General features: G+C 36.9%; 3 protein-coding genes, 1 non-coding gene and 1 pseudogene across 5 annotated transcripts; 3 read left to right on the top strand and 2 right to left on the bottom strand.

The window, feature by feature from the left end:
- The first annotated feature begins 6001 nt into the window (after positions 1 to 6001).
- On the top strand, positions 6002 to 8041 carry LOC108989868 (annotated as a pseudogene).
- A 1699-nt stretch (positions 8042 to 9740) lies between these two features.
- On the top strand, positions 9741 to 12373 carry LOC108989879 (mitoferrin-like). The gene is made up of 2 exons (XM_018963640.2): positions 9741 to 10845; positions 11898 to 12373. Exons 1-2 carry the CDS (start codon positions 9976 to 9978, stop codon positions 12111 to 12113), a joined length of 1086 nt encoding a protein of 361 aa, XP_018819185.1. The 5' UTR covers positions 9741 to 9975; the 3' UTR covers positions 12114 to 12373.
- Positions 12374 to 13565: 1192 nt separating this feature from the next.
- On the bottom strand, positions 13566 to 16968 carry LOC108989880 (probable protein phosphatase 2C 26). Of its 2 annotated transcripts, none has more exons than XR_001995895.2 (11): positions 16776 to 16968; positions 16156 to 16207; positions 15940 to 16019; positions 15547 to 15628; positions 15213 to 15283; positions 15023 to 15102; positions 14834 to 14931; positions 14200 to 14323; positions 14010 to 14087; positions 13865 to 13913; positions 13566 to 13780 (listed from the first exon to the last, which is right to left on the bottom strand). XR_001995895.2 is itself a non-coding variant. In XM_018963643.2 (11 exons), the coding sequence occupies exons 1-11, from the start codon at positions 16913 to 16915 to the stop codon at positions 13728 to 13730; spliced, it is 912 nt and encodes a 303-aa protein (XP_018819188.1). In that variant the 5' UTR covers positions 16916 to 16968; the 3' UTR covers positions 13566 to 13727. The 2 variants fall into 2 exon arrangements, 1 of the variants encoding a protein (XP_018819188.1); XM_018963643.2 differs by having other exon boundaries at positions 14010 to 14092.
- Positions 16969 to 17051: 83 nt separating this feature from the next.
- Positions 17052 to 17122, top strand: TRNAG-GCC. Its single transcript has one exon. It is a non-coding gene; the product is annotated as a tRNA-Gly (tRNA).
- A 469-nt stretch (positions 17123 to 17591) lies between these two features.
- On the bottom strand, positions 17592 to 21987 carry LOC118348401 (malonyl CoA-acyl carrier protein transacylase-like). Its single transcript, XM_035689972.1, has 10 exons — positions 21421 to 21987; positions 20113 to 20198; positions 19914 to 19980; positions 19419 to 19561; positions 19111 to 19159; positions 18852 to 18989; positions 18656 to 18736; positions 18393 to 18569; positions 18232 to 18318; positions 17592 to 18113 (listed from the first exon to the last, which is right to left on the bottom strand). The coding sequence occupies exons 1-10, from the start codon at positions 21793 to 21795 to the stop codon at positions 18051 to 18053; spliced, it is 1266 nt and encodes a 421-aa protein (XP_035545865.1). The 5' UTR covers positions 21796 to 21987; the 3' UTR covers positions 17592 to 18050.
- Between the last annotated feature and the right edge of the window lie 830 nt (positions 21988 to 22817).

The following is a 22817-nucleotide window of genomic DNA, read 5'->3' as shown; positions in this document are numbered from 1 at the left end:
TAAAATTACACAAACTTATGAGCCTAAACTCACTCACTTTTTTTGGGGTCTTTGTCTTAGGAATCAAGGCTAAATAAGTGTAGTTAAGAGAATGATCTATAGGGTTACCATTCAGTATAGACACAGCTGCTTTACACAGCTCTCCTGACACTACACTCCAATGATTCTGATAGAAGCATGGGCCAAACCCATCTGGTCCAGGAGCTTTTAATGGGACCATCGACTTCACAACTTCTTCCACCTCAATTTTAGTAAAACTTCTTAACAACCTTTCATTCATTTCAATTGTAACCCTTGTATCCATTTCCACAAGACAATTCTCAATATCTTCTTTACTTGGCTTTGTAGTCTAAAACAACTTCCCAAAATAACTTTTGAAACTTGCTTCAATCTCCTTACGTCCAACAACCATTCTATTACTCTCATCTTCCACTTCTTTAATAAAGTTTCTTCTTATTTTCTGATTGACACAAACATGAAAATATTTAATGATCCTATCTTCATGCTTGTACCAATTACTTTTTGCCCTTTGCTTCTACTAGAGATCTTGGATATGTAATAGCAAATTCAATTCAGCAATTACCCTTCTGATTTCATCCATATTGCTATAGCATTCCTAAGCCTGCAGACTTTGTAGTAGCTTGGTTTTCTCTTATATTTCCTTCACCCCCCCTTTCCTCCTATGTTTCTTCCATCTTTGAAAAGCTGCTCTACTTTTCTACAGTAGACCAGTTACACTATTATTTTGTGAGCCTTCTAACTCACTTCTCTTCCATGCTTCTTTTAAGGCCCTTTCACAATCCTTTTCTAAAGTCCAACTGGCCTCATATTTAAAAGGCCTTTGCTTTAACCTATTCTGCGTGTCTGTAGCTTCTTTCCTTACATATAAGTGGACTAACAATGGCTTGTGATAAGAGGTTCTAGCCATTAGAACTTCCACCCATGCCTCCTTATAAATATCCAACCACTCATGATTTACCACTGCTCTATCCAACCTTTCCTTAGTAAAGGTTTCATCATTATGAGAGTTACTCCACATGTACTTTTCACCCTTCCATCCTAGATCATATAAGTTTCCTTCAATCAAGACATCCCTAAACATCTACATTTGTCCCTCGGGTCTTGCCTTCCCTCCCAATTCTCATCATTAGTTAGGATTTCATTTAAATACCCCACTGTGCACAAACCTTAATCACCTTTTGGTTTAATTGTTTTCAGCATCAACCAAGTTTCCTTTCTTTTTATAATTTCTGGTTGTCCATAGAAGCATGTAAGAAGCCATCTACTCTCTCCTTCACCTTCTACCCATACATTTATATGTCTTTGAGAAAAATTTATAATTTCTACTTTCACCTTTAAATCCCATAAAACCAATCCACCCCCTTTTCCCACTACCTCCATCTTAAAACATCCTTCACAAGCCAACCTTTTTTTCACACTTCAACAATTTTTGCTTCTAATCTTAGCTTCCATAATAAAAACTAAGTTGGGTTTATTTTTTCCTGCTATAGAACATAGAACTTGAATTGTCTAAGGATTCCCCAACTCTCGGAAGTTCCAACTCAATATTTTCATAATACTTGACGGAGCTGACACTCAGTCATCACCATTATACCTGTACTATCACCTCGGCGGTACAATGCTTGTTGCGTGTAGATGAAGAATAGAGGATTCGACCCTATGGTCGTAGCTAACAGAAAATTGTCTCAACTTGTATAACAAATCAATAGATATTTTGTATCAAGTGACACGAGGTGATTGGTTTATTTAGCCAATTATGCAAGAATTAAGAAGTTTAATTTATTTAACTAAATGGATGTGATTGAAATTAAGTCATCCAATTAGATATCTGGAAGAGGAATTCTCTTCCTAGCCCATGGGTTGGGTCTGTGCAAGACATTAAAACCCATCTCGATCTAGGCCTCATCTTCATGCTGCCCTAGGATTGCCAAAGGAGCTCAGCCCACAAATTGTGTTAGGTAAATGAGGGTGCATCACACAAGAAGCCAGATTGAGGGGGACATGCAAGACACATCGATCCTGACATCCTCTTGTGACACCTAGTATTAAAGGATCTATGCCGGTAAGTAAACGGGAAACACAGACAACCCTTCATTATCTAACGATGGGTAGGAAAAATGGCAGCACCATTTATCCATCGTCGAGGCACCTCCCAAGGAGCCACTCCATACTCAATGCTGCATTAAAGGTCCTGACTAGGACTACTGTGGGGGTGACGTGAACCATCTAACACATGGTACAAAATATCTTTCTAAACTTCATATAAAAACCATGCTCTAGGAATGAAGAACTTTCCCTGAACTCTACAATTCTCCCACAATTCTCTAAGACAATATAATGACTTTAATTGAAGGCTCCCCGAGCCACCCCAAGCGACCCCTTTTCTATGTCTACAGGTAGGAAGACCTTGACCTGGATTGCCAGAACCTTGCCCAAGCATATAAAACCTATTAACTATATCAATGGCTCAATACTACACAACTAGATCAATTAAACCAAGTTCTCATCCCTAATGACTAGTGATGAGAATAAGAATATTTTATTATTTTTATTAAATCTTATTTTATTTTAAAACTACATTTGGATGTTAAGATGAATTGAGTTGAGCTATAAATAGTAGTATTTTGTGGATCCCATTAAGATGAGTTTAACTTTTTCAAGTTGAAATGTATGAAGTACGCTTTTGATGAAGTCAATGCCAATGCTCTAACATTCAAATACATTTGAACTCATCTTAGGTGGATCCCACAAAACTCACTCCACCATCTCAACTCACTTATATTCATAAAGAACTCAACCCATATCAATTCAGCTCAACATCCAAACGAAGCCTTAGTCATCAATAATTGGATCCCATTAAGATGAGTTGAACGCCTTAGTCATCAATAATTGGATCTCATTAAGATAAGTTTAACGTTTTAGGTTAAAATGTATGAAGTAGGTTGAGATGAGTTTAATTTTTTTATGAAAAATTAAAAAAGAAATGAATTCCATCAATAATTGGTTTAATATGAGTTGATGACTAAAGCCTCGTTTGGATGTTGAGTTGACTTTATATAAGTTGAGTTCTTTATGAATATTAGTGAGTTGAGATTATGAAGTGAGTTTTGTGGGGTCTACCTTAGATGAGTTTAGATGTGTTTGGATGTAAGAGCATTGACATTAGTTTCATCAAAAGCCTAGCTAAATGCAAAATACAGCTTATTTCTTCTAAATAATGCTGCATTGGATTAACTAAAAGATAAATTAAAAACTTTGAGCTACAGTAAAACACTATTTTCCTTCATATTTGAAGTGCTACTATTCACCAACCAAATATGTTTTTTATTCCTATTTAATCCCACAACCGTTTTTTTATTTTTTGTGTGCAGGTACCAATACTGGTAAACAAGTACTTGGCATATAGTGATGGAATGAGAGTCATTGAATCTAACAAGCAATAATTATAGTAAACAAGTAATAGATGATGAGGCCTATGATGTGGGTAATTAGGTTGAGGAAAATAATTAGTTGGAAAATAATAATTTAAGTATTAAATTAAATTATTAATGTACATATGATTAGTGTAATTATAAAATATGAAGAAAAAAAATTAAAAATATTATTTTAAAAAAAATAATATGATATTATTATTTTGATGAATATAATGGCTAATACAATGTAGGGTTATGGATGGAGAGTTTTTGAATTTATAAAAAACATGTACTTTTCATCAAATTTTAAAGATGACTTTGATGAAACTAATGTCAATACTCTTAAGATGAGTTTAAATGTATTTATGGAAAGTTGAAAAAGTTGTGAGTCCCGCATGTAAAGAAGTGTTGAGTTGAAAAAAATTGTGGGTCTTACGTGTAAATAGGTTTTGAATTGAGATGAGTTTAATGATTTGAGAGCTGGATGTTTGAATGTTAGATTCAATTTAAAATTAAACTGAATTGAATTAATCTCAGTTGAATCCAAGTTCCAAACTGGTATATGAGTAATAATAATCGGTCGGTGGTCACTATGGAACGAGGGTATTTCTGTCATTGATTCCTTCATTTCCATTATATAGTTCTAAACTTCTGCCGCCTTACATTTTTTTTTTTTTTAAAGAAGAGGATGGTACTCCAAGTTTATTGATAGCCCTCACTCGTGGCGGAGGAAAACTGTAGTTACAAGTAGACACCTGAGGGTTACAGATAATCATAAATGACCAAAACCCATGCATCCAAAAGACCTAAAATAACGCAACAACAGACAACTATCCAAAGGTTATAGGTGAATCAATAACGAAGCACACCTTAGAAAATTAAAAGGAAAAGACAATCCCGCATATAAAAGTTAGCTAACATTGATAAGAATAAAAAGAAAGAGGAAAACAAGTGCAATATAACAAAAAACTCACTACGAAATTCGCAAATAAGGAATACCCATTTTGTCCATGCGAAGAAGACACCTCAACTTACTGGGCAAATGATCTTTATCTTCAATTCAGTCCATGTTAACACCCTCAGCTCCCTACTTAGCTAAGAAATCAGCCACAATATTTCCTTCACGAAACACATGACTCACTCTATAAACCATGCCTTCCAAGCAGGTCTGAAACTCTTCCCAAAAATCCTTAAGATACCAAATGTTACAATCTCCCCTAATAAGCCATCTAACAAGAATTTGAGAGTCTGTCTCAATGTGAACTTCATGAAACCCAAGTTGACAGCACCCTTCTAACTCCTTCCAGCAAACTTCTCATTTCAGCAAAATTATTAAAACCATGGCTTAAGCATACCGTAAATGCTGCTTGGAATTTTCCACCATCATCACGAATAACATCCCTAACTCTTGCCAACCCTAGGTTACCCAAACTACTACCATCTGTATTAAGCTTCACCCAATTTTGTTGTGGCCGAAGCTATTTCACCACTGATACATTCTTGGGTTTAGGTAAAAGAACCGGGATATCCAACATCTCTAAAATAACCATGTCGGTGGTATGGAGTTTTCCAATTTTCTTGGTCAACTGCATAATTCTACGGATCTATAATTTAATAGCATGTCAAATCGAGTTCTTTGTATCACATTTTCCATCATACTTGGCTTTATAGTGCCAATCTCAAAGTTTCCATGAGATAATAAAAAGAAGGAGACCGATGATAGTTTCGAACTTGAATAGAATTGCCAGCACGGTGAAATAAAAAATTTACTTGCTCCTGCTAAGTACAAAACAAACCCATATGCTCACTTAACTGAATCAAAGCCAAACGTCAAATATTTCTAGAATAATGCTAGAGCCCCCGCTGGGGGCTCTGTATTTTTTTATATGTTTTTTTTTTTTTTTGTTTTATATAGATTTTTTTAATAATTTTAAATATTTTAAAAAAATAAAAAATTTATTAAATTATTGAGAAACACTTTTTTAATCATGAAGTAAAATATTAAAATATTTTTTAATATTTTTTATTTTACTTCGTGATTAAGAAAATATTTTTTAATATTTTGTTTTTACTTTTTGATTAAGAAAGTATTTTTTAATGATGTTTTAAATTTTTTTATTTTTTTAAAATATTTAAGAGTATTAAAAACATCTATATAAAAAATAATTTAAAAAAACACATGAAAAAACACTATGTTAGAGCCAGCGAGATCCCCAGCGGTGGCTCTAGCATCATCCTTTATAAAAAAAGTTCATAATATTATTAAACAATATTTTCTTAATCACGAAGTAAAATAACAAATTTTTTTTATAATTTTTTTTTACTTCGTGATTAAGGAAGTATTTTTTAATAATTTTTTTTAACTTTTTGATTAAGAAAATATTTTTAATGATTTTTTAAATTTATTTTATATTTTAAAAATATTAAAAAATATTAAAAAAATCTATATAAAAAACAACTTAAAAATATATATATATATATATATATATATATAATAAATACATGTTACTGCCCCAACAGAAACTGTAGGACTACCCATATTTCTAACAACAACACATGTACAAAATATATGATTTAGATCCTACACGAAGAGCAACAATTACATTTGGACTCTATAGAAATACCAGCTCTTTTAATCTTGACGTCCACGTTCAAACAATTATTACTAGCTTGCCATAAAGGAGGGGCCCGGAATTCTGCCGCCTTACTTACCGCCTCGTATTCTTCGTCACTTCTCACGGCTAAGGTACTGAAAATGGACCTCGGTAGCTCCGACCGAACCAGAATTTGTCACGTGGTGGCTCTGCCTATTCCGGGCCGAGGTCATATCAACCCCATGATGAGTCTCTGCAAGTCGCTGATCGCCAAGAATCTCGACCTTTTTATCACCTTCGTCGTCACTGAAGAGTGGTTCGGCTTCATCGGCGGCGAGCCCAAGCCCGAAAACCTAAAATTCGGCACCATCCCCAACGTCATCCCAACAGAGATTGGCCGTGGAAAAGACTCTCCGGGCCACTACGATGAGGTTCTGAAGAAGATGAAAGCTCTGGTGGAAGAGCTCCTGGATCGGCGTCTTGTGCTGCCGGCGACCACCATGATAGCAGATACTTACTTTACGTGGGCGGTTGAGATCGGGAAGAAAAGGAATATCCAGGTGGCCTCGCTTTGGACCATGTCGGCGATGGTGTACTCGGTGTTCCATCATTTTGATCTCCTTGTTCAGCACCACCATTTTCCGATTGATTCCATAGCCGGTAAGTGAGAAATGAGTAGGTAAAATCTCATGTAGATATCCAGATTGTCTTGTATCCTATCATATTTTTTATATATATATTTTTCTTGTCTTAAATCTTCTGCTCCCTATCCGACTTTGTCCGATTCATGTTTTTCACTAATTTAATTATTTACGATGAGCCCAAAGCAAAATTTTGCCCCTTACACTATTAGTGGGATAAAGATTTCTTATAATTTTTTTTATCCAGTTTATAATTTATAATATCTCGTAAATAATTAGTTATAAATATATGAATTTTTTAAAATATTTTTTTGAGAAATATTAAATATTAATATCACGTAAATTTTATTTTGTGAGAATTATAGAGCGTGGACTATATCCCTGGAGTTCCTTCAACAAGAATAGCAGATCTCCCAACGTGTTTGTACGGGAAAGGCCTTACAGTATTGGATAGAGCCTTAGAAGCCATATCCTGGGTGTCCAAAGCACGCTGTCTTCTCTTAGCTTCCGTGTACGAGCTTGAAACTCAAGTCATCGAAGCTCTGAAACAACATGTTGCAGTACCAATATATCATATTGGCCCCACCATTCCTTACTTCAAAATCCATGAAAAGCTCTCTCCACAAAGCTCCATCGACACTGTCCATCACTTCAAATGGCTGGATTTGCAGCCTAAAGCTTCTGTTCTGTACGTCTCACAAGGCAGTATTCACTCAGTTTCAAGCGCCCAGATGGATGAAATTGCAGCAGGGTTGCGCCAGAGTGGGGTGAGATTCTTCTGGGTGGCCCGGGCGGAAAGTTCTCAGATCAAAGAGATCAGTGGCGACATGGGATTAGTTGTACCTTGGTGTGATCAATTGAGGGTGTTGTGTCATCCTTCTATTGGAGGGTTTTGGTCCCATTGTGGATGGAATTCTACTTCAGAGGCTGTTTTTGCAGGCTTGCCGATGCTTAGTTTTCCCATATACTGGGATCAAGTCTCAAACACTAAGATGGTGGCGGAGGATTGGAAGATTGGGTGGCGAGTGATCAAGAAAGAGTTGGATGCAGAAAGCTTGGTGGGAAGAGAAGAAATTGCAGGACTTGTGCAGAGGTTTATGGATTTGGAAAGCAGTGAGGGGAAAGAAATGAGGAGCAAAGCAAAAGAACTTCAGCAGATTTGTCTGCAAGCAATACAGAGAGGTGGATCCACGGACAGCAACATTGATGCTTTTGCGTGTGACATCTCAAGTTCATGTCAAAGGCATTAATAATCAGACTTGGGGACATTTCATCATGCATGCCTTTATTATAAGCTTTCGTATGCGAATGTTTTTAATTAAAGAACTTGAATCTGCATCAAATATATTTGTGTCTCGAATTATATTTTAAGGTTTCCAATAGAATATTTATATAATAAAATATATAAGTGTGGAGCGAACGGGAGCGGCGTAGCGGGATGCAGGGCCTCGCTACCCACCCCTAAATTGTTTCTTGATATAAAGTCAAAAAAATATCACCATTTGATTGACTTTTAGTGCTGAAGTAGTACGTATTATCTGTGCTACGTAAGATTTTGGTCGAGAGAAATGCTATACAACTCTAGACCAACATTGGCTACATTGGCATTATTAACATAAAACTATTTAGAGTGGGTGGTGGAGCATTGTGGTAGTAGTCTCTTGGGAGGTGCGTGGGCAGTGTTGGGTGGCTGTTTTGTGTAAATTTAAAACTCTAAAGCCCGTGGAAAAAAAGGACAAACAAAGAAAAAAAACTAACTATAAATAAATGTAGGTGATAGTGGTTAAGAGATGTAGAAATGAAGCAAAAAAAATTAAAGTTGTGTTTGAGTAGTAATGTAATATTAGATATTTTGTGAATAGTAATAAAAAAATAATAAATAATAATAATAATAATAAAATATTCTAAAACTATCCAAACTAACCCTAAGTTAATCAAAGGTCGTCGCGTGTGGGCCTCATGTACCCCAGAACCGCGTGTGCAACATGCACCATCGATTTGTGTGGGTCGAGGAGGAGTAGGAGGCCGTATATCTATCAAAACTTTGACCAACAATAATATAGATATCACGGGGAGAAACACAAGATTGGAAGGGGAGATTCCTTAGGTTTTTCTTTAACGTAAAATTGAATTGAATTGAGATAATAAAATATTATTTTTTAATATTATTATTATTTTAAAATTTAAAAAAATTAAATTATTTATTATATTTTATATTTAAATTTAAAAAAATTATAATTATAAATTGAGACGAATTGAGATAAGTTTAAGTTCTAAATAAAACTTAACTCAACCATATAAAAAAATAACATTGAAAATGTTTAAGTGATCGATTGATGTTCATCACTTATGTTGGGTTATTGTCATTATTCATTCAACATGGTGTTCATTGCTTATGTTAGAGGATCAATTCAATTGAATCATTGGAACGCAAACTTCATCTTGATCAGCTACTGGTGCTACCATCTAAAGCTTGACCATATATATACATATATATATATATATATGTTGGGGACATATATAATTTTTTTCTTGGTCTTCTTGTTACAAAGAAATTTGTGTTGTACATTGTTGTACCTTGCTTGTACGTATGTATCATGTACTACCCCTTGCGTTTTTCAATCCTAGCAATAATAAAATATAATTAAAATAAATAATATTAAAAATAGTTTTTTTTTAAATAAATGAGCTGTTAAAATTAAGAGAAACATGTTTTATAACAACTATTTGATTGAGATATTATATTATAGTTTTTTAAAAATTCTAAAATAAATTTAATATTTCACTTTATACTATTTGTAAGTTACCTTTACCTAGAGTTAATAGTAAAATAAGTTGATTGAGAAAAAAAAGAAAGAAAAAAAAATAGTAGTACAAAATTTTAATAAAAAAATAAAAAAAATAGAATTGTTTTTTTTATTAAAAATAAGTTACGTTTATATAGTAAGATATTTTTAAATATTATGTAAATAATAATAAAAAAATAATGATAAGTATTAATTAATAATAAATAATAACGAGATATTTTGAAAATATCAGTATTAATTAATTCAAAACAAAACTATAGCAGAACTGTTTATTATGGAAAACAGACTCGAGACAACTATGAGCGGTTGAATCCGTATTAGATTGTAATTTTCTGACCAGGACAACCCCTGATTGGGAACACTTCTGTAACTCCCAAATGTTAGGAACCTTTGGTAAAAAGCGTCAAATCCTTATTTGCTTACTTGAGAGCTCATCGCAGCTTCTAAACCCTATGCCACTCCATCTCTCCCACCATCGCTTCCTGGCGTAGGTGTGTGTATGGCAGCAAAATCACCGATTTTGGGTTCTATCCAAAACCCTAATTTCCCAAATAGCCCCAATTCCACTGCTTCTCCGTTTCTTACCCGTATCTCCATGGCGACAGACGCCACTCCCAAGTTCCAAAACCCGGACTTTCGGCCGGTCCCGCAGCCCCCAGATTTCCACCCAGAGCTATCCGTTTCGGACCACGACGGCCTCCGCTTCTGGCAGTTTATGATTGCCGGTTCAATCGCCGGATCGATCGAACATATGGCCATGTTCCCGGTCGACACCGTGAAGACCCACATGCAGGCTCTCGGGTCATGCCCGATCAAGTCCGTCGGCGTTAGACAAGCCCTCCGATCGATTTTGAAATCAGAGGGCCCTGCAGGGCTCTATAGAGGCATCGCCGCGATGGCTCTCGGCGCCGGGCCGGCGCACGCAGTGTACTTTTCGGTTTACGAGGTGTCCAAGAAGTTCTTCTCGGGTGGGAACCCGAATAACCCGACGGCGCACGCTGTCTCCGGCGTGTGCGCCACGGTGGCGAGCGACGCGGTGTTTACGCCAATGGATATGGTGAAGCAGAGGCTTCAGCTGAGCAATAATCATTACGCGGGGCTCTGGGATTGCGTGAAGAGGGTGTTGAGAGAGGAAGGTCTTGGAGCGTTCTACGCATCGTATAGGACCACGGTGTTGATGAATGCACCGTTTACGGCTGTGCACTTTGCGACTTATGAGGCTGCCAAGAGGGCCTTGACGGAGATTTCACCTGACAGCGCCAGCGACGAGCAGTGGGTTGCTCACGCCACCGCTGGGGCTGTGGCTGGGGCCTTGGCTGCCGCCGTGACTACGCCCCTCGATGTGGTCAAGACCCAATTGCAGTGTCAGGTATAACCCTTGTTTCTTTTTGTGTGTGAATTTTGAGCTTTTCTCGTATTTGGGACTTAGCTTAGGCTGTATGATTGTATCGAGGCGTAGTGTAATATTACTCTCTATCTTTGAAGAGCTTGAGATAGAAACCCTACAATTATGCTAGTAAAAAAAAAAGGTTTTTGTTGAAAATATGTACCTTTGCTACCAAACATATGTTACTCATTCTAATTGATACTCATAATCGTTTCCTCCCATGGACTCGTCGTTGACGTCCATAAGGAGTGGGTTGCAATTCCTTACCTCCATTATTGCCTGGATCATGTGGGTAGATATGACTTCAATCTTATTGCAAGAGATAGGGTGGCAATTCTTGCCTTGAAAGAGTGATGGTATTCAAAAGTTCTTCATGTGTTGCAACTTATGCCACTAAGCTTCACTGTTTCAAAGCCAAATATCTAGAGGTATTATCTACTTGAGTTGTTATATACATTGTGAAGCATGGAACCCAGGCTTTTTTTGTTTTGATAATATGGAACCCAGGCTTTGGATTAGTTTATCAGGCACTATTTTTCTGTTACAATTCATTGATTTGCATGTAACCAAGAGTAGCAGAGCATAAAGACAGCCAATGGGTATCCCTTTACATCCTTTTAATGGAAACTTTAGCAATAAACTGCTAGCTGGTCACTTCAATCGATGCCATGGTGGTTAACTCCTGGAACTAAACCCTGTTTCTACCGCAAGTTACTGTTCCTAAACCTGGTTAGGGTGTCTATTATGAGTAGAGTTTATTTGTTCTGTTATGGTGATCCTTCCTCATCTTGCTTATCTTTTCTGAAATGATTTGGTGGTAGTTTTCCTGAGGGCGGCATATATTGTCTGGTTCTTCATTCTGCTCAATTATAAACTTTACCCTAAACAATATAATGACTAAAAACCAATTAGAAATGATATCTGTCATTTCTAATTGCATATATAACTTAATCAATCTATAATTTCTTAAGATGAGTTAAATGGTGGTTCGCGACCAATCATACAGGATGCATAACATTTAATTGGTTGTACAGGGTGTTTGTGGATGTGACAGATATCAGAGTGGCTCAATCAGGGATGTAATTCGAACAATAGTTGAAAAGGATGGATACAGAGGGCTCCTGCGCGGATGGGTTCCACGGATGCTTTTCCATGCTCCTGCTGCTGCTATCTGCTGGTCTACATACGAAGCCTCAAAAACTTTCTTCCAAAATCTCAATGATACCAGGAAAAGTGGCACTGTCACCTAAATAACCTTCATAAAAGGGCATTCATTCCTCTCAAGTTTTTTGTTTATTGATAAGTAGACATTATTCTCGATTTAATTGATAACTAGAAGTGTACTTCACAACTGGGATGTGAAAGCAAGATAAATCAGCATTTTTCCCAATGAACTGACCCCAAGTTTCAAAGGTAGTGGTCAGAGTAATTGGTGAGTCTTAGAATTCATTGTTGTTGTATACGATGTCTATTATCTTACATCGAGTAATTTTTATTTTTCTTTCTGCTAGTTTCTGTGTTGATAAAATTCCCCTTGAATTATTACTGTGCAATGAGTTTCTTTTTCTTAATTTTAAGTGTCATATAGTAAGATCAGAAAGTTAAGGGCGGTTATTGGCTTTCTATTTTGTCGTTAAAAGAGAGGATAAGCTGAATGACTGTTGTGATGTTATTGATAAATTCCAGTTTCCAGATATTTTGATTTGCTGGTTTATATGTTTCTTGAAATTCCCTTATATGCACGCCCATATAAAGATAATTATTCTTATTTTCCCCTTTCATAAAAATTGGTGGCCTTCCATGTTTACCGTTCCCTTTTATGCATCTCTTTTCTCTGTTGTCCTCTCTCTTTGTATATCACTTTCTTTTCGGTCTACATGTCCGGCTACAACCATCCTGTCTGGCTCATTTAGGGGAATATTACTTAAAAACTCTTTCGAGAACATTGGAATCTACTTAGACCGTTAATGATGTATCATTAGCAACTTTCAGTTTTATGCTTTTATTTATATTAAAAGCTAGGCACAATAAACGCTAGCCACAAATGAATTATACAAAAGTAATCCCACAAACTGATGTGGCTTCACGTGGTTCGTCAGATTGTAAAATTACTTTTATTGTAAAGTAGATCTAACAGATCACATGAAACAACATCAGTTTATATGATTGTTTTTGTGTAATCTCTTTGTGGCTATAGCGGTCCTCTACGGTAGATTTACCATAGATACAAAGATAGGCTGTGATTGTTCTTAAAAAGTCTCATGCACGCAAAGTTTACGACACCCAGTGCTTAGGAGATGGCTTTCTAACCTTGAAAAAAAAAAAAAACTATAAGTACATCCTCATGTACACATTTTGAAGAAAACATAAACGTTCCAATCAACTAGGATCTTTATCCCTGTCATGGTGTGTTTGTTAAGGACTCCACCCCTTGCTTATATATCTTGTAGAGTCCTTAACAAACACACCATGACATGACATGGATAAAGATCCTAGTTGATTGGAACGTTTATGTTTTCTTCAAAATGTGTACACGAGGATGTACTTATAGTTTTTTTTTTTTTTTAAGGTTAGAAAGCCATCTCCTAAGCACAGGGTGTCGTAAACTTTGCGTGCATGAGACTTTTGAAGAACAATCACAGCCTATCTTTGTATCTATGGTAAATCTACCGTATATTCATTTTGAGAACAAATTCCAAAGCTCTCATAAGAAGTATATATGGTGCTGTACTTTACAGATGATCCCTCAAAACTCCGGAAGTCATCAATAACAAATCAAAATACTGAGAGATACCTTTGAGAGGGTTCTTTTATGTAAACCATATTTAATCCCTGGAACATTTTTCTTAGAGATCCAAAAATTTTCAAGAGCTTACAACCTGGCTGACAATCACGGTAATATCATCAACCTTCCCACCTGCCCAACAGAAGATTCAGATCAGCTACTACATCAATAAAAAATGACTTTTTTTAATCGTAGGTGAAATCAGACATGTCATGCCTGTAAGCTTCCTGCCAAGAATTTTCTTCCAAAGAGGAACATCATAACCCTGGGAATGAGTCATTATCAGCATACATATATCTATTGATATTCTCATTGCAAAGATGTTTCGTACACGTGGGTTGTTTCTGAAAAATGATTTTACCTTGGATCTGGCCTCAAATGAATAGGGTGAGTCGAAGTCGGAATCCATGGAGTGATTGCTTGCCAGGTTAGCTAATGCCTTTGCTAGCATCAAATACCAGTTTCAATTAGAGAGAATAATGAAGCTGAGTTGCTGATGTTTCGATAGCTGAATCACGAACAAGTGCTACAGACACAAAAGGATTACATACCAGCCTCAGCTACATCTCTGTATCTGGCTATTGTGGAAATAATTTCGTGGTCGAAAACATTATCAAAAAGCCCATCCGAGCCCATTACTATGGTGTCTCCCTCCACCAACTCCATACTGCTAACCTGTTGTTGATGCGAGATTAGCTCATAATGATGATGTCCATGCGATACTGAATTTCTGAAATGCAATGTGAAATTCAAACTTCATCATTGTTATTGAGCTGAAAAATGGATGTCTCATACGTTAGGGTATCTTAGCTCATTTTTTATAGGCACGTAATCTACTACAATTACAATAACAAACATTTTTTGTTATATGGTTTAGTCTCCCAGAGCTAGTCCTGTTCTTTTTTATCCCCAAATTTCATTCATCAGCACCATTTTAGAATAAACAATGGAGTAAAAAAAAAAATGAAGTGATGTCTTCCCTATTTCTATCTATAATTTTAAACAGGAACTTTTGTACGTTATGAGGTCATAGTTACCCCATGTAGACCCTGCTTGTTGATGAATATCAGGGCCCAATTCATCTTTTAACACGAGAGAAAATTCTACAGGGGTGATTAGCATGAACAAAACCAGAGTTCCTAAGTTGCTTAATATTATGATCTCAGATAATATGCATCCTTTTACCGCTGCATCAAGGTAGGTTTGGCCAACCATCTCTGAGCTCAGCTGATAGGGACAGTCAAAATAATGTTCTTGTGGAGATGTGGAAAAAAGAATTTGACCTGGAATAAGAGACCAAACATGAATTATCTTAGGAAAAAATGAATTGAAAAGAACATTCAGAAAGGACCAAGTTAAAGCATTGTGTATTACCTTCACGGATAACTCTTAGGCCACAATCCCCAACATTGGCAATCTTTAGAATTCCATTCCTCTCCAGCATGGCAACAATCCTGATAGGCAAGAGTAAAAGCCAAGTCTTTTGAGTGTGAGCTAGAGTGTGCACTGTCTTGGTGCCCTTGACAACTATAGGGAGGACATCTCAAACAAATGGGCAACTTACACAGTAGCCGAACCTATGGAGGAATTAGCAGCATGTGCTTTCTTTAAGAGAATTTGAGGATCATTTTTAACCTGCTCAGGGGTTAACATTCCTCAGGTGTGTTACTTAACAACAAAATAAACAGAATGACAACTATCCAATTAAAAAATGACGGCTCCAAACAATGAGATACTTTAATCCGTACTTAATGCACTAAGTAAGAATCCATAGATTATAGGCTTGTATATTTTTTTGATAAGTTAGATTTTAGGCTTGTATTTCCAATGTAGCCACGTGATATAGCACCGATGGATATTGTTTGAAGCAAAGACAACTGGTAATCTAATAATACTACCTCCTCATCCCCCACCAAATATGAAGCATTAGACATCAATTCCCGGGAGAATAATGAAGGATCCACGTTCTGTTCAGCCCAACTGACAAGCATAGGATGGGAAGTCAACAATCACAAACTTGAAATGCAAATTTGCTCGTCCAAATGCAATTAATGCAAAAGAAAGTGAAACGTGTAATTTTTTAGCCTAGAGCCCACCTTTTTTTAATGAGTAACAAATTTTCCCACTTCTTATGAGTCGCTAATCAAGTACATGTGTTATTAAAATTTCAATGAGAGCAACAATATGAAACATATCCATTAGCATACTAATTTATTAACCGTTCACATTTAGAAAACACAATTTGAACACTGAAACTTGAATTTAACAATAGAGAATCCTGAGCCTCATACCCAGAGACACCATCGGCAACAGCAATAACTCCCCCATTGTAGTTGCTCACAAAGAAAGCATCCTCCCCTCCTCTGTCAACCTTGAGAAATACCAGGACTTCAAAAATTTTTAACATGCTCAAACAAAAACTCTTTTTCTCCCCAATTAACTTCCTCTCCAACACAGGTAGGAGACAGAGTATAGAAGGACACAAGTGGTTTGCAGCGTGCACTTACCTTGTTGGGGTGTGGAATGAGGTGAGTTCCAACACAAAAGGACACCTCTGACCTACAATCACAGCAGTATGCATTAAGCCACTTGTTTTGATGTTTCAGAAAGAATCTACAGTCCATGGACTGTAGATTACAATAATTATAAAGGTGGTTTACAACATCTAGACTCCAGATAAATAAGAGGAACATATTGGGCTGAACTGTTGGAAACCTTGAATGCACTAAATTTAAGAATTTTTCTAAGCATTTTATTAAAGAATTCATCATGTTCAGTTGTGTCTCAAGAGTGTACAATTAAAATAGCCAACATTAGCAAAGCAGGTAATGGATCCAAGGTGACATATTGAGATTACCCATGAAGTGACCTATTATTGTGGTATTGCTTACAACTTATTTGAGCACAGGAAAAAACATATATGGGCGCATGAAAGCTCCAGTTTCTAACTCAATACACCTAGCGGGTAACAAAGATAAGGGGTTTATACATATGAACTAACAGCTAGCTAACCGTTTTACCACCGCAAAAGCTCGATTATAGGCAACCCAATGGAGAAGTCCTAACATCACAAGTAAGTCAATGAGCTTAGGAAACTGAGAGAAAAATATGAAGACAGCAGGCTCACCGAACTGGATTGAGCTCCGAGGGAGCACAAGAAAGCTGCCTTTTCCTCCTTGAGAATGATTCATCTGTGCTTGATAAAGTAAAAGGTAGGGAAAGAGAAGGGGACTGAGAAATCGAAGCCCTTATCATGGGAATCGACATTTCTTCCCGCTCCCGCTTCCCCGCACAAGCCACAAAGTCTGCATTCTGCAAAGCCGGAACGAGTGGTTCAAGTCGAGGGAAGGTGACGAGCGTGGTAAGAACGCTACAAGAATTTCCTATACAACGTGAACAACACGCACCAGTGGTCTAGTGGTAGAATAGTACCCTGCCACGGTACAGACCCGGGTTCGATTCCCGGCTGGTGCATTTTTTCTGATTCTGATTTTCTTTTCACTCTTACTATTTCGAACACGTTATACTGATGTTAAGGAAGATAAATAAATCCAATCAATTTATTTCTGATCCAGGCTCGATACTGTTTGGATGTTAAACTGAGTTGAGATTATAGAACATTATTTTTTAATATTATTATTATTTTAAAATTTTAAAAAATTAAATTATTTATTATATTTTGTATTAAATTTTAAAAAAATTATAATGATGAATTGAGATAATTTTAGAAACTAAATGAAGCAAGTAATTTCAAGTATTGTTCTGCAGGTGAGCAGAACATCCTCAATCTGAAGTCATTTTAGGCCTAATTTGTTTTCACAAACCATCTCATCGCATCTAATTATTATAAATTTTTCATACTCCCAAACAAAAAATAATTGAACTTTTTCAAATTACAAATAAAAATTATATTAAAAAATTATATTCTAACAATATTATATTCAACTTTCATCTCATCTAATATGTGTAATCAAACTACTATGCAAAAAACCAAAAAAATAAAAAAACAACAATGCATGTTTATGGAAATAAATGTCCCCATCCACAGTGGGGTTTAACTGCTTAATCGCTTCCCCTTCTCATACAATAAATATGGCCACCATTAACTGCCCATGCACTGCCATAATCGATAAATAACCTCCAATACAGCACCCAACTATGTTCCAAGTATTAAAAACTGACAACATTTTAACAAAACTAACTCTCAAACCGGTCCATCGTCCCGGGGCAAAGAAAAATCTCATATCAGTCTGTACTACCCAGAAAAAATCGACCCAAGTGTATTTCTCTAGGTTTGTCTTGCATAAGGAACCCCTGCTCAAACTCCAATATGCCATGGATATGATCATGTGGCAAAGGAGATGCCAGTGCCCCGAAAGGAGCTACCTCCAATGGCCTCCTCTCAAGCACCAATATTCTCAATGTCTGCACTTTTGTCGATTCTCTTCACAATGCCAGCTATAACCTGATACGAAAATAGACATGGAACAGATGATAAAGCTCATGTTTGCTAATTAGAATATTTCCAGCTATAACATACTTATATCCATGGATTTAGTAGGGTTGCAGTCCATAGATTTTACCTTTCCAGGTCCCAATTCATAACTCTTCTTCAGGCCCTTGGTTATGAGAGTCTTCACTGTTGATTCCCATTGAACAGGAGAAGTTACCTGTAATATTCAACATCTGGTGCTGTTAATATTTCCAGCTCAAAATGGAGAAGAAAAAGTTGTAAGTAGAATACCTGACGTGCCAATATCTTCTTGATTGTGTCCGGATCTGCATGTGGCTGTGCATCAACATTAGAGATAACTGGTATTTTTGGAGTTCTGATCTCCGTAGCTGCTAATGCAGCTTCCAATCTTGAGACAGCTGGTTCCATAAATCTGGTATGGAAAGCGCCAGCAACAGCCAGGCGCACCTGAGGAGCGAGAAGCGTAAGAGGCTTTATTGCAGCAGTGTACAAAGATGGCATTAGACAGAACACAAAATCAAAGAGAGAAGTACCGTCATTCGAGCCTTAAATGACTTTGCTTTGGCTTCTACTGCCTGCACTCCTTTAACGCCTCCAGATACAGCATAGTTTCCCTACCAAAGTAAAATGCCATTCCATGAAAATAATGAAATATACATAAGCTAAGGTTGGAAGCAAATTACCCAGCTAGGCTTAACAAATTAAAAAGCAAACTTAAAAGAACCTTACGGGACATAGGTAATTTGCAATCTGAACTTTATTAGCTTCATCAACTTCTTGATTGGCTGCATCACACAACTGTTGAACCTTTTCTGAATCCAGTCCTATTACACTGACCATCGCACTTTTAGCAGCATCAGCAGCTTCCTAAAGCCAGTAAAAAAGAAGTTTAATAGAAAGGATTACGAACTCATCTATATTGGGATGATTTTTTTTATAAGTTTGAATTCGTTGGGAAGATGAAACAACTGCACCACGGGATGAGTACCTGCATGGCTTCTCCCCTTAATTTGACCAGCTTGAGTCCATCCTCAAAGCTTACAGTCAGAATCAAATACAGAAGAAAGAGTTGTTAATACAAGAATGAAATTGAAGTAAAGATTTCTGGCACATGAATTACAAGGACAGTGAATGCACACAATATCTATTGCTGCATTAATCTCCCATTCTACTTCAAAGGGTAAATGATATGTTGACCTTAGATTTACACGAGGTGGGCACTATCTATTTAATTTCTGCATGTTCACATGGGAAAAGAGACAGATGCACATAATTTTATCGAGTTAGGTGACTCACCTAAAAGCCCCAGAAAATGCCAGAGCTGTATATTCTCCCAAGCTAAGACCACATGTAACATCAACAGAATCAATGATCTGCTGGCCTCCATCACGCGCACGAAGTAACTCTACTGCAGCTAGACTCGTGACATAGATTGCTGGCTGCAGAAGTACAGAATCAGATGCTAACTAATAACTGTCAATTGGACATTTTATCCCCAAAATGACAATGCATAAGATAGTAGGTTATCAACATTTTGTAGCAATAACAATTCAGCTAGGTATTATAATAAGAGAAAGACATTCTCGGTGCAGTTAATAGAAAGTGAAACAGAGAAGGTACAAAAAAGGTAGAGATTTTAGAAGTTTGAAAAGGTGAGAAAATGGTGTTTTACATAGTGACGTCAATAATACCAGATCCGTATGTCGTTTTCTTCAGTGTAATTGTATTAATCCATTGCCAAGATGATTGGATTTGAAAAGAGAAACCAGCAAAAATGACCGGCCAGCATACCTGGCTAATAACAGTCGAATCTAGCTTCTCTTTTGGTCCATTAATGCAAACATCCAGAAGGTCAAACCTTCATACAGTATATAATTTACGTTAATCAAGAGAAAATGATCATATCTGAACCAAACATTCAGTTGGCCAGAATTCAAATGGAAATTTGAAATTACAGAAATATTACAAAACACTAAATATGTAATTATACCCTAATATGTCATTTGCTTTCTTGTACAAGTCTGCCGCAGCAGGCAAATTTTGAGCATCCTTTCCCATACCAACTGCTTGGGCACCCTGAGATTTTAAAAACAATAAACCACAAAAATAAGAAGCAAATAATTACATGATGTATTTTCTGAAGAACAGATGAAAATGCCCATTAAATTCAGGGGGAAAAAATTACAAAGGCACAAATGAAATCAATGCATTCTACTCTAAATGGGGAATAAATTTATTTATATCCAAACTTTCCCATCTTCAGCCCAAGCAGAATGATTCAGAAACTATTCATTTACATTGTCGGTATATCACTCCAGGCCAAAGCCAAAAGTAAAGAAGCCACTACATGCTTGATTGCTAGAGAACTGAGCTCAAAGCGGAGCACAAAGATTGCTCTGGCAATATACAAGCGTGTTAATGGGTCAACTTCATTACCATAACAGTTGAGGCTTTGATTTGCCCACAATACATGGCCAACTATTCAATCAATATCTGGCATACAGATTGTTGCGAGTGCACATCAGTGTTGAGTACATCAAGGAAAACTAGACATACATAATTGGGCCAATACCTAGAGTTTTGAGATTTTGAGTTGAAGTGGTATTCCAACATATATACTGAAGGTTTCTACCCAGGCATGTGCCCACACCCATAGACAAAGCCCCCTTCTGCTATTCTCACCGTCCTCCTCTCTAATTTCATAGAATAATTTCAGTATCGCCATTTCTTTCCCTAGGGTATTTCCAATAGTTATTTCCACTTCTACTATCTTAACTCACCCTAATTGAAACCACCACTTTATTGAAACTAGAATCTAATAATCTATGAGTGCCTTCATTTTTTTCATTGAATGCACTCGGTCATTTTCAAGAATTCACGAAACCGGACCAATTCATTCTGCACAAACATATGGTTGCGACTTAATTTAACCAAATACTTTCGTATCAATGGAGGCATATACATATTGGATACCTTATGGAGCTACAAACGGCAATATATACCTATTCAATACAGAGGAGCGTCCAATATAAACAGAGCTAAAATCACTCACCTCCTTATAATACTACACTGACTAAAACATACCATAATCATCAGCTGTGTATTTCTACATTTCTAATTGGCCAACTAAGTATTAAGTGATTCCAAAACCAGAGCCTTTCCTCCCACTAGTTCACAGCTTTGATGTTCCTTCTCTTTATATATGATTAATCATTGATTATATCGAAATTGATAGATGAATATGCGTCTATGCATATGAATAACAAAAAAAAAACAAACAAACAAAGCTTCAAACTACCTGTCCCGGAAAGAGGAAACCGGAGCTGGGCTTGTAATCCCAGAACAAGGCATCGTCAACAACGGCCTGGGATCCAACCGACACGCTCATGGAAGCTCTAGATCGTTCAAGATTCCGGTCTCTAGCACTCCGAAGAGTCACATTCTTAAACCACAACGAGGAATTGGAGCCCTTAAACGAGTCGGAGCCAATGAAAGAAGGAATACTCTGGAGAGAAATAGAAAGGAGAGTGAGGGAGGAGGAGGAGAACGCCATGGTGGAGAGCGAGAGAGCAGCGAGTCGTGGAGAAAGTAAAGAAGCAGCAGCAGCAGCAGAAGAAGAAGAAGAAAGTGTGTGCACGATAACAGGACGATGATGGAGGAGGAGGGGGTGCATGTATATAGACCGTGCCAGTGTGTGAAGGGGTCGGTACTACAATGCGCAGGGAACGTTCAGGTAGGCGGAGTTTACGAAGGCAGGCGTTTGCAGAGGGCCCAGATGGTATGAAAAAACCAACGACACCGACCAACTGCCATTAAAGCTTCTTCGCTGCCGGATCAACCTAGGAACGACTTTAAGCTATCGCCTTAATAGACGAAATACTGAAGAGGCATTTTAGAGCGAGAATTTGGTTTTTTAGAGCGAGAATTTTGTTTTTAACGACAATTACAACAAGCTCCGTGTGCCCCACCCCCACCCTAATGGGGTGGGGGATCTGTGCCGCAGATGCGGGTGGCCCCGCCCGTATCTACAACCCCCATTGGAGGTGGAGGACGGAGGGGGCTCAGCCCCACTATATAATATATATATATATATATATATATATATTAAAAAATCCTATAGACAAAATGGCGTCGTTTTGTCTATTGGGGTATTTTTTTAAAACACCTCAGACAAAACGATATCGTTTGGTCATTGTTAATTAATCCCCCTCCCCTCCAGTGCCTCCCCTCCTTTGTCTCTCTCATGACTCTCAGTTCTCTCTCAATCTCTCTCTAGCTCATCTCTGTCGCTCTCTGTGTTCGTCGCATCATCGTCGTCGAATGTAAGCCCCAAATCCAAACCTCTTAGTTTAAGTATTTTATGTTTTTTTTTTGAGTTAGGGTTTGGGGCACAAGACAAAATATAAAATTATCATCTCATTTCATCTTATCATTAGACATTTTTCAAATTCTCGTACAAAATATAATAAATAATTCAACTTTTTCAAATTCCAAACTTAAAACATAATATTTTAAACTTTTAAACAAAATACAAAATTCTCATCTCATCCCCAAACTTGCCATCGTGGAGGCTGAGATTTGTGAACTGTGTTGTGGAAAATCTTGATTTTGCATATGATTCGTGAATGTGAACTGTTGTGATTCGTGAATGATGAATCTGTGATTTTGTGCATGAGTTTCAGATTGGAATCCTAA

The sequence above is a fragment of the Juglans regia genome, chromosome 5, assembly GCF_001411555.2.
Source record: "Juglans regia cultivar Chandler chromosome 5, Walnut 2.0, whole genome shotgun sequence".
NCBI classification, from domain to species: Eukaryota; Viridiplantae; Streptophyta; class Magnoliopsida; order Fagales; family Juglandaceae; genus Juglans; species Juglans regia.
This window is presented reverse-complemented; position numbering and strand designations above follow the sequence as displayed.

Excerpts from the sequence above, each read along its gene's own strand:
- LOC108989879 (XM_018963640.2), top strand. The coding sequence starts at position 9,976 with ATGGCAGCAAAATCACCGATTTTGGGTTCTATCCAAAACCCTAATTTC. Across the intron at positions 10,846-11,897 it reads AGACCCAATTGCAGTGTCAG|GGTGTTTGTGGATGTGACAG; the intron begins GTATAACCCTTG and ends TTGGTTGTACAG.
- LOC108989880 (XM_018963643.2), bottom strand. The coding sequence starts at position 16,915 with ATGTCGATTCCCATGATAAGGGCTTCGATTTCTCAGTCCCCTTCTCTT. Across the intron at positions 16,208-16,775 it reads TCGGAGCTCAATCCAGTTCG|GTCAGAGGTGTCCTTTTGTG; the intron begins GTGAGCCTGCTG and ends CTGTGATTGTAG. Across the intron at positions 15,284-15,546 it reads ATTTGGTGGGGGATGAGGAG|GTTAAAAATGATCCTCAAAT; the intron begins GTAGTATTATTA and ends ACCCCTGAGCAG.
- LOC118348401 (XM_035689972.1), bottom strand. The coding sequence starts at position 21,795 with ATGCACCCCCTCCTCCTCCATCATCGTCCTGTTATCGTGCACACACTT. Across the intron at positions 19,981-20,112 it reads AAAGCAAATGACATATTAGG|GTTTGACCTTCTGGATGTTT; the intron begins GTATAATTACAT and ends TACTGTATGAAG. Across the intron at positions 18,319-18,392 it reads AGAAGATATTGGCACGTCAG|GTAACTTCTCCTGTTCAATG; the intron begins GTATTCTACTTA and ends TGAATATTACAG.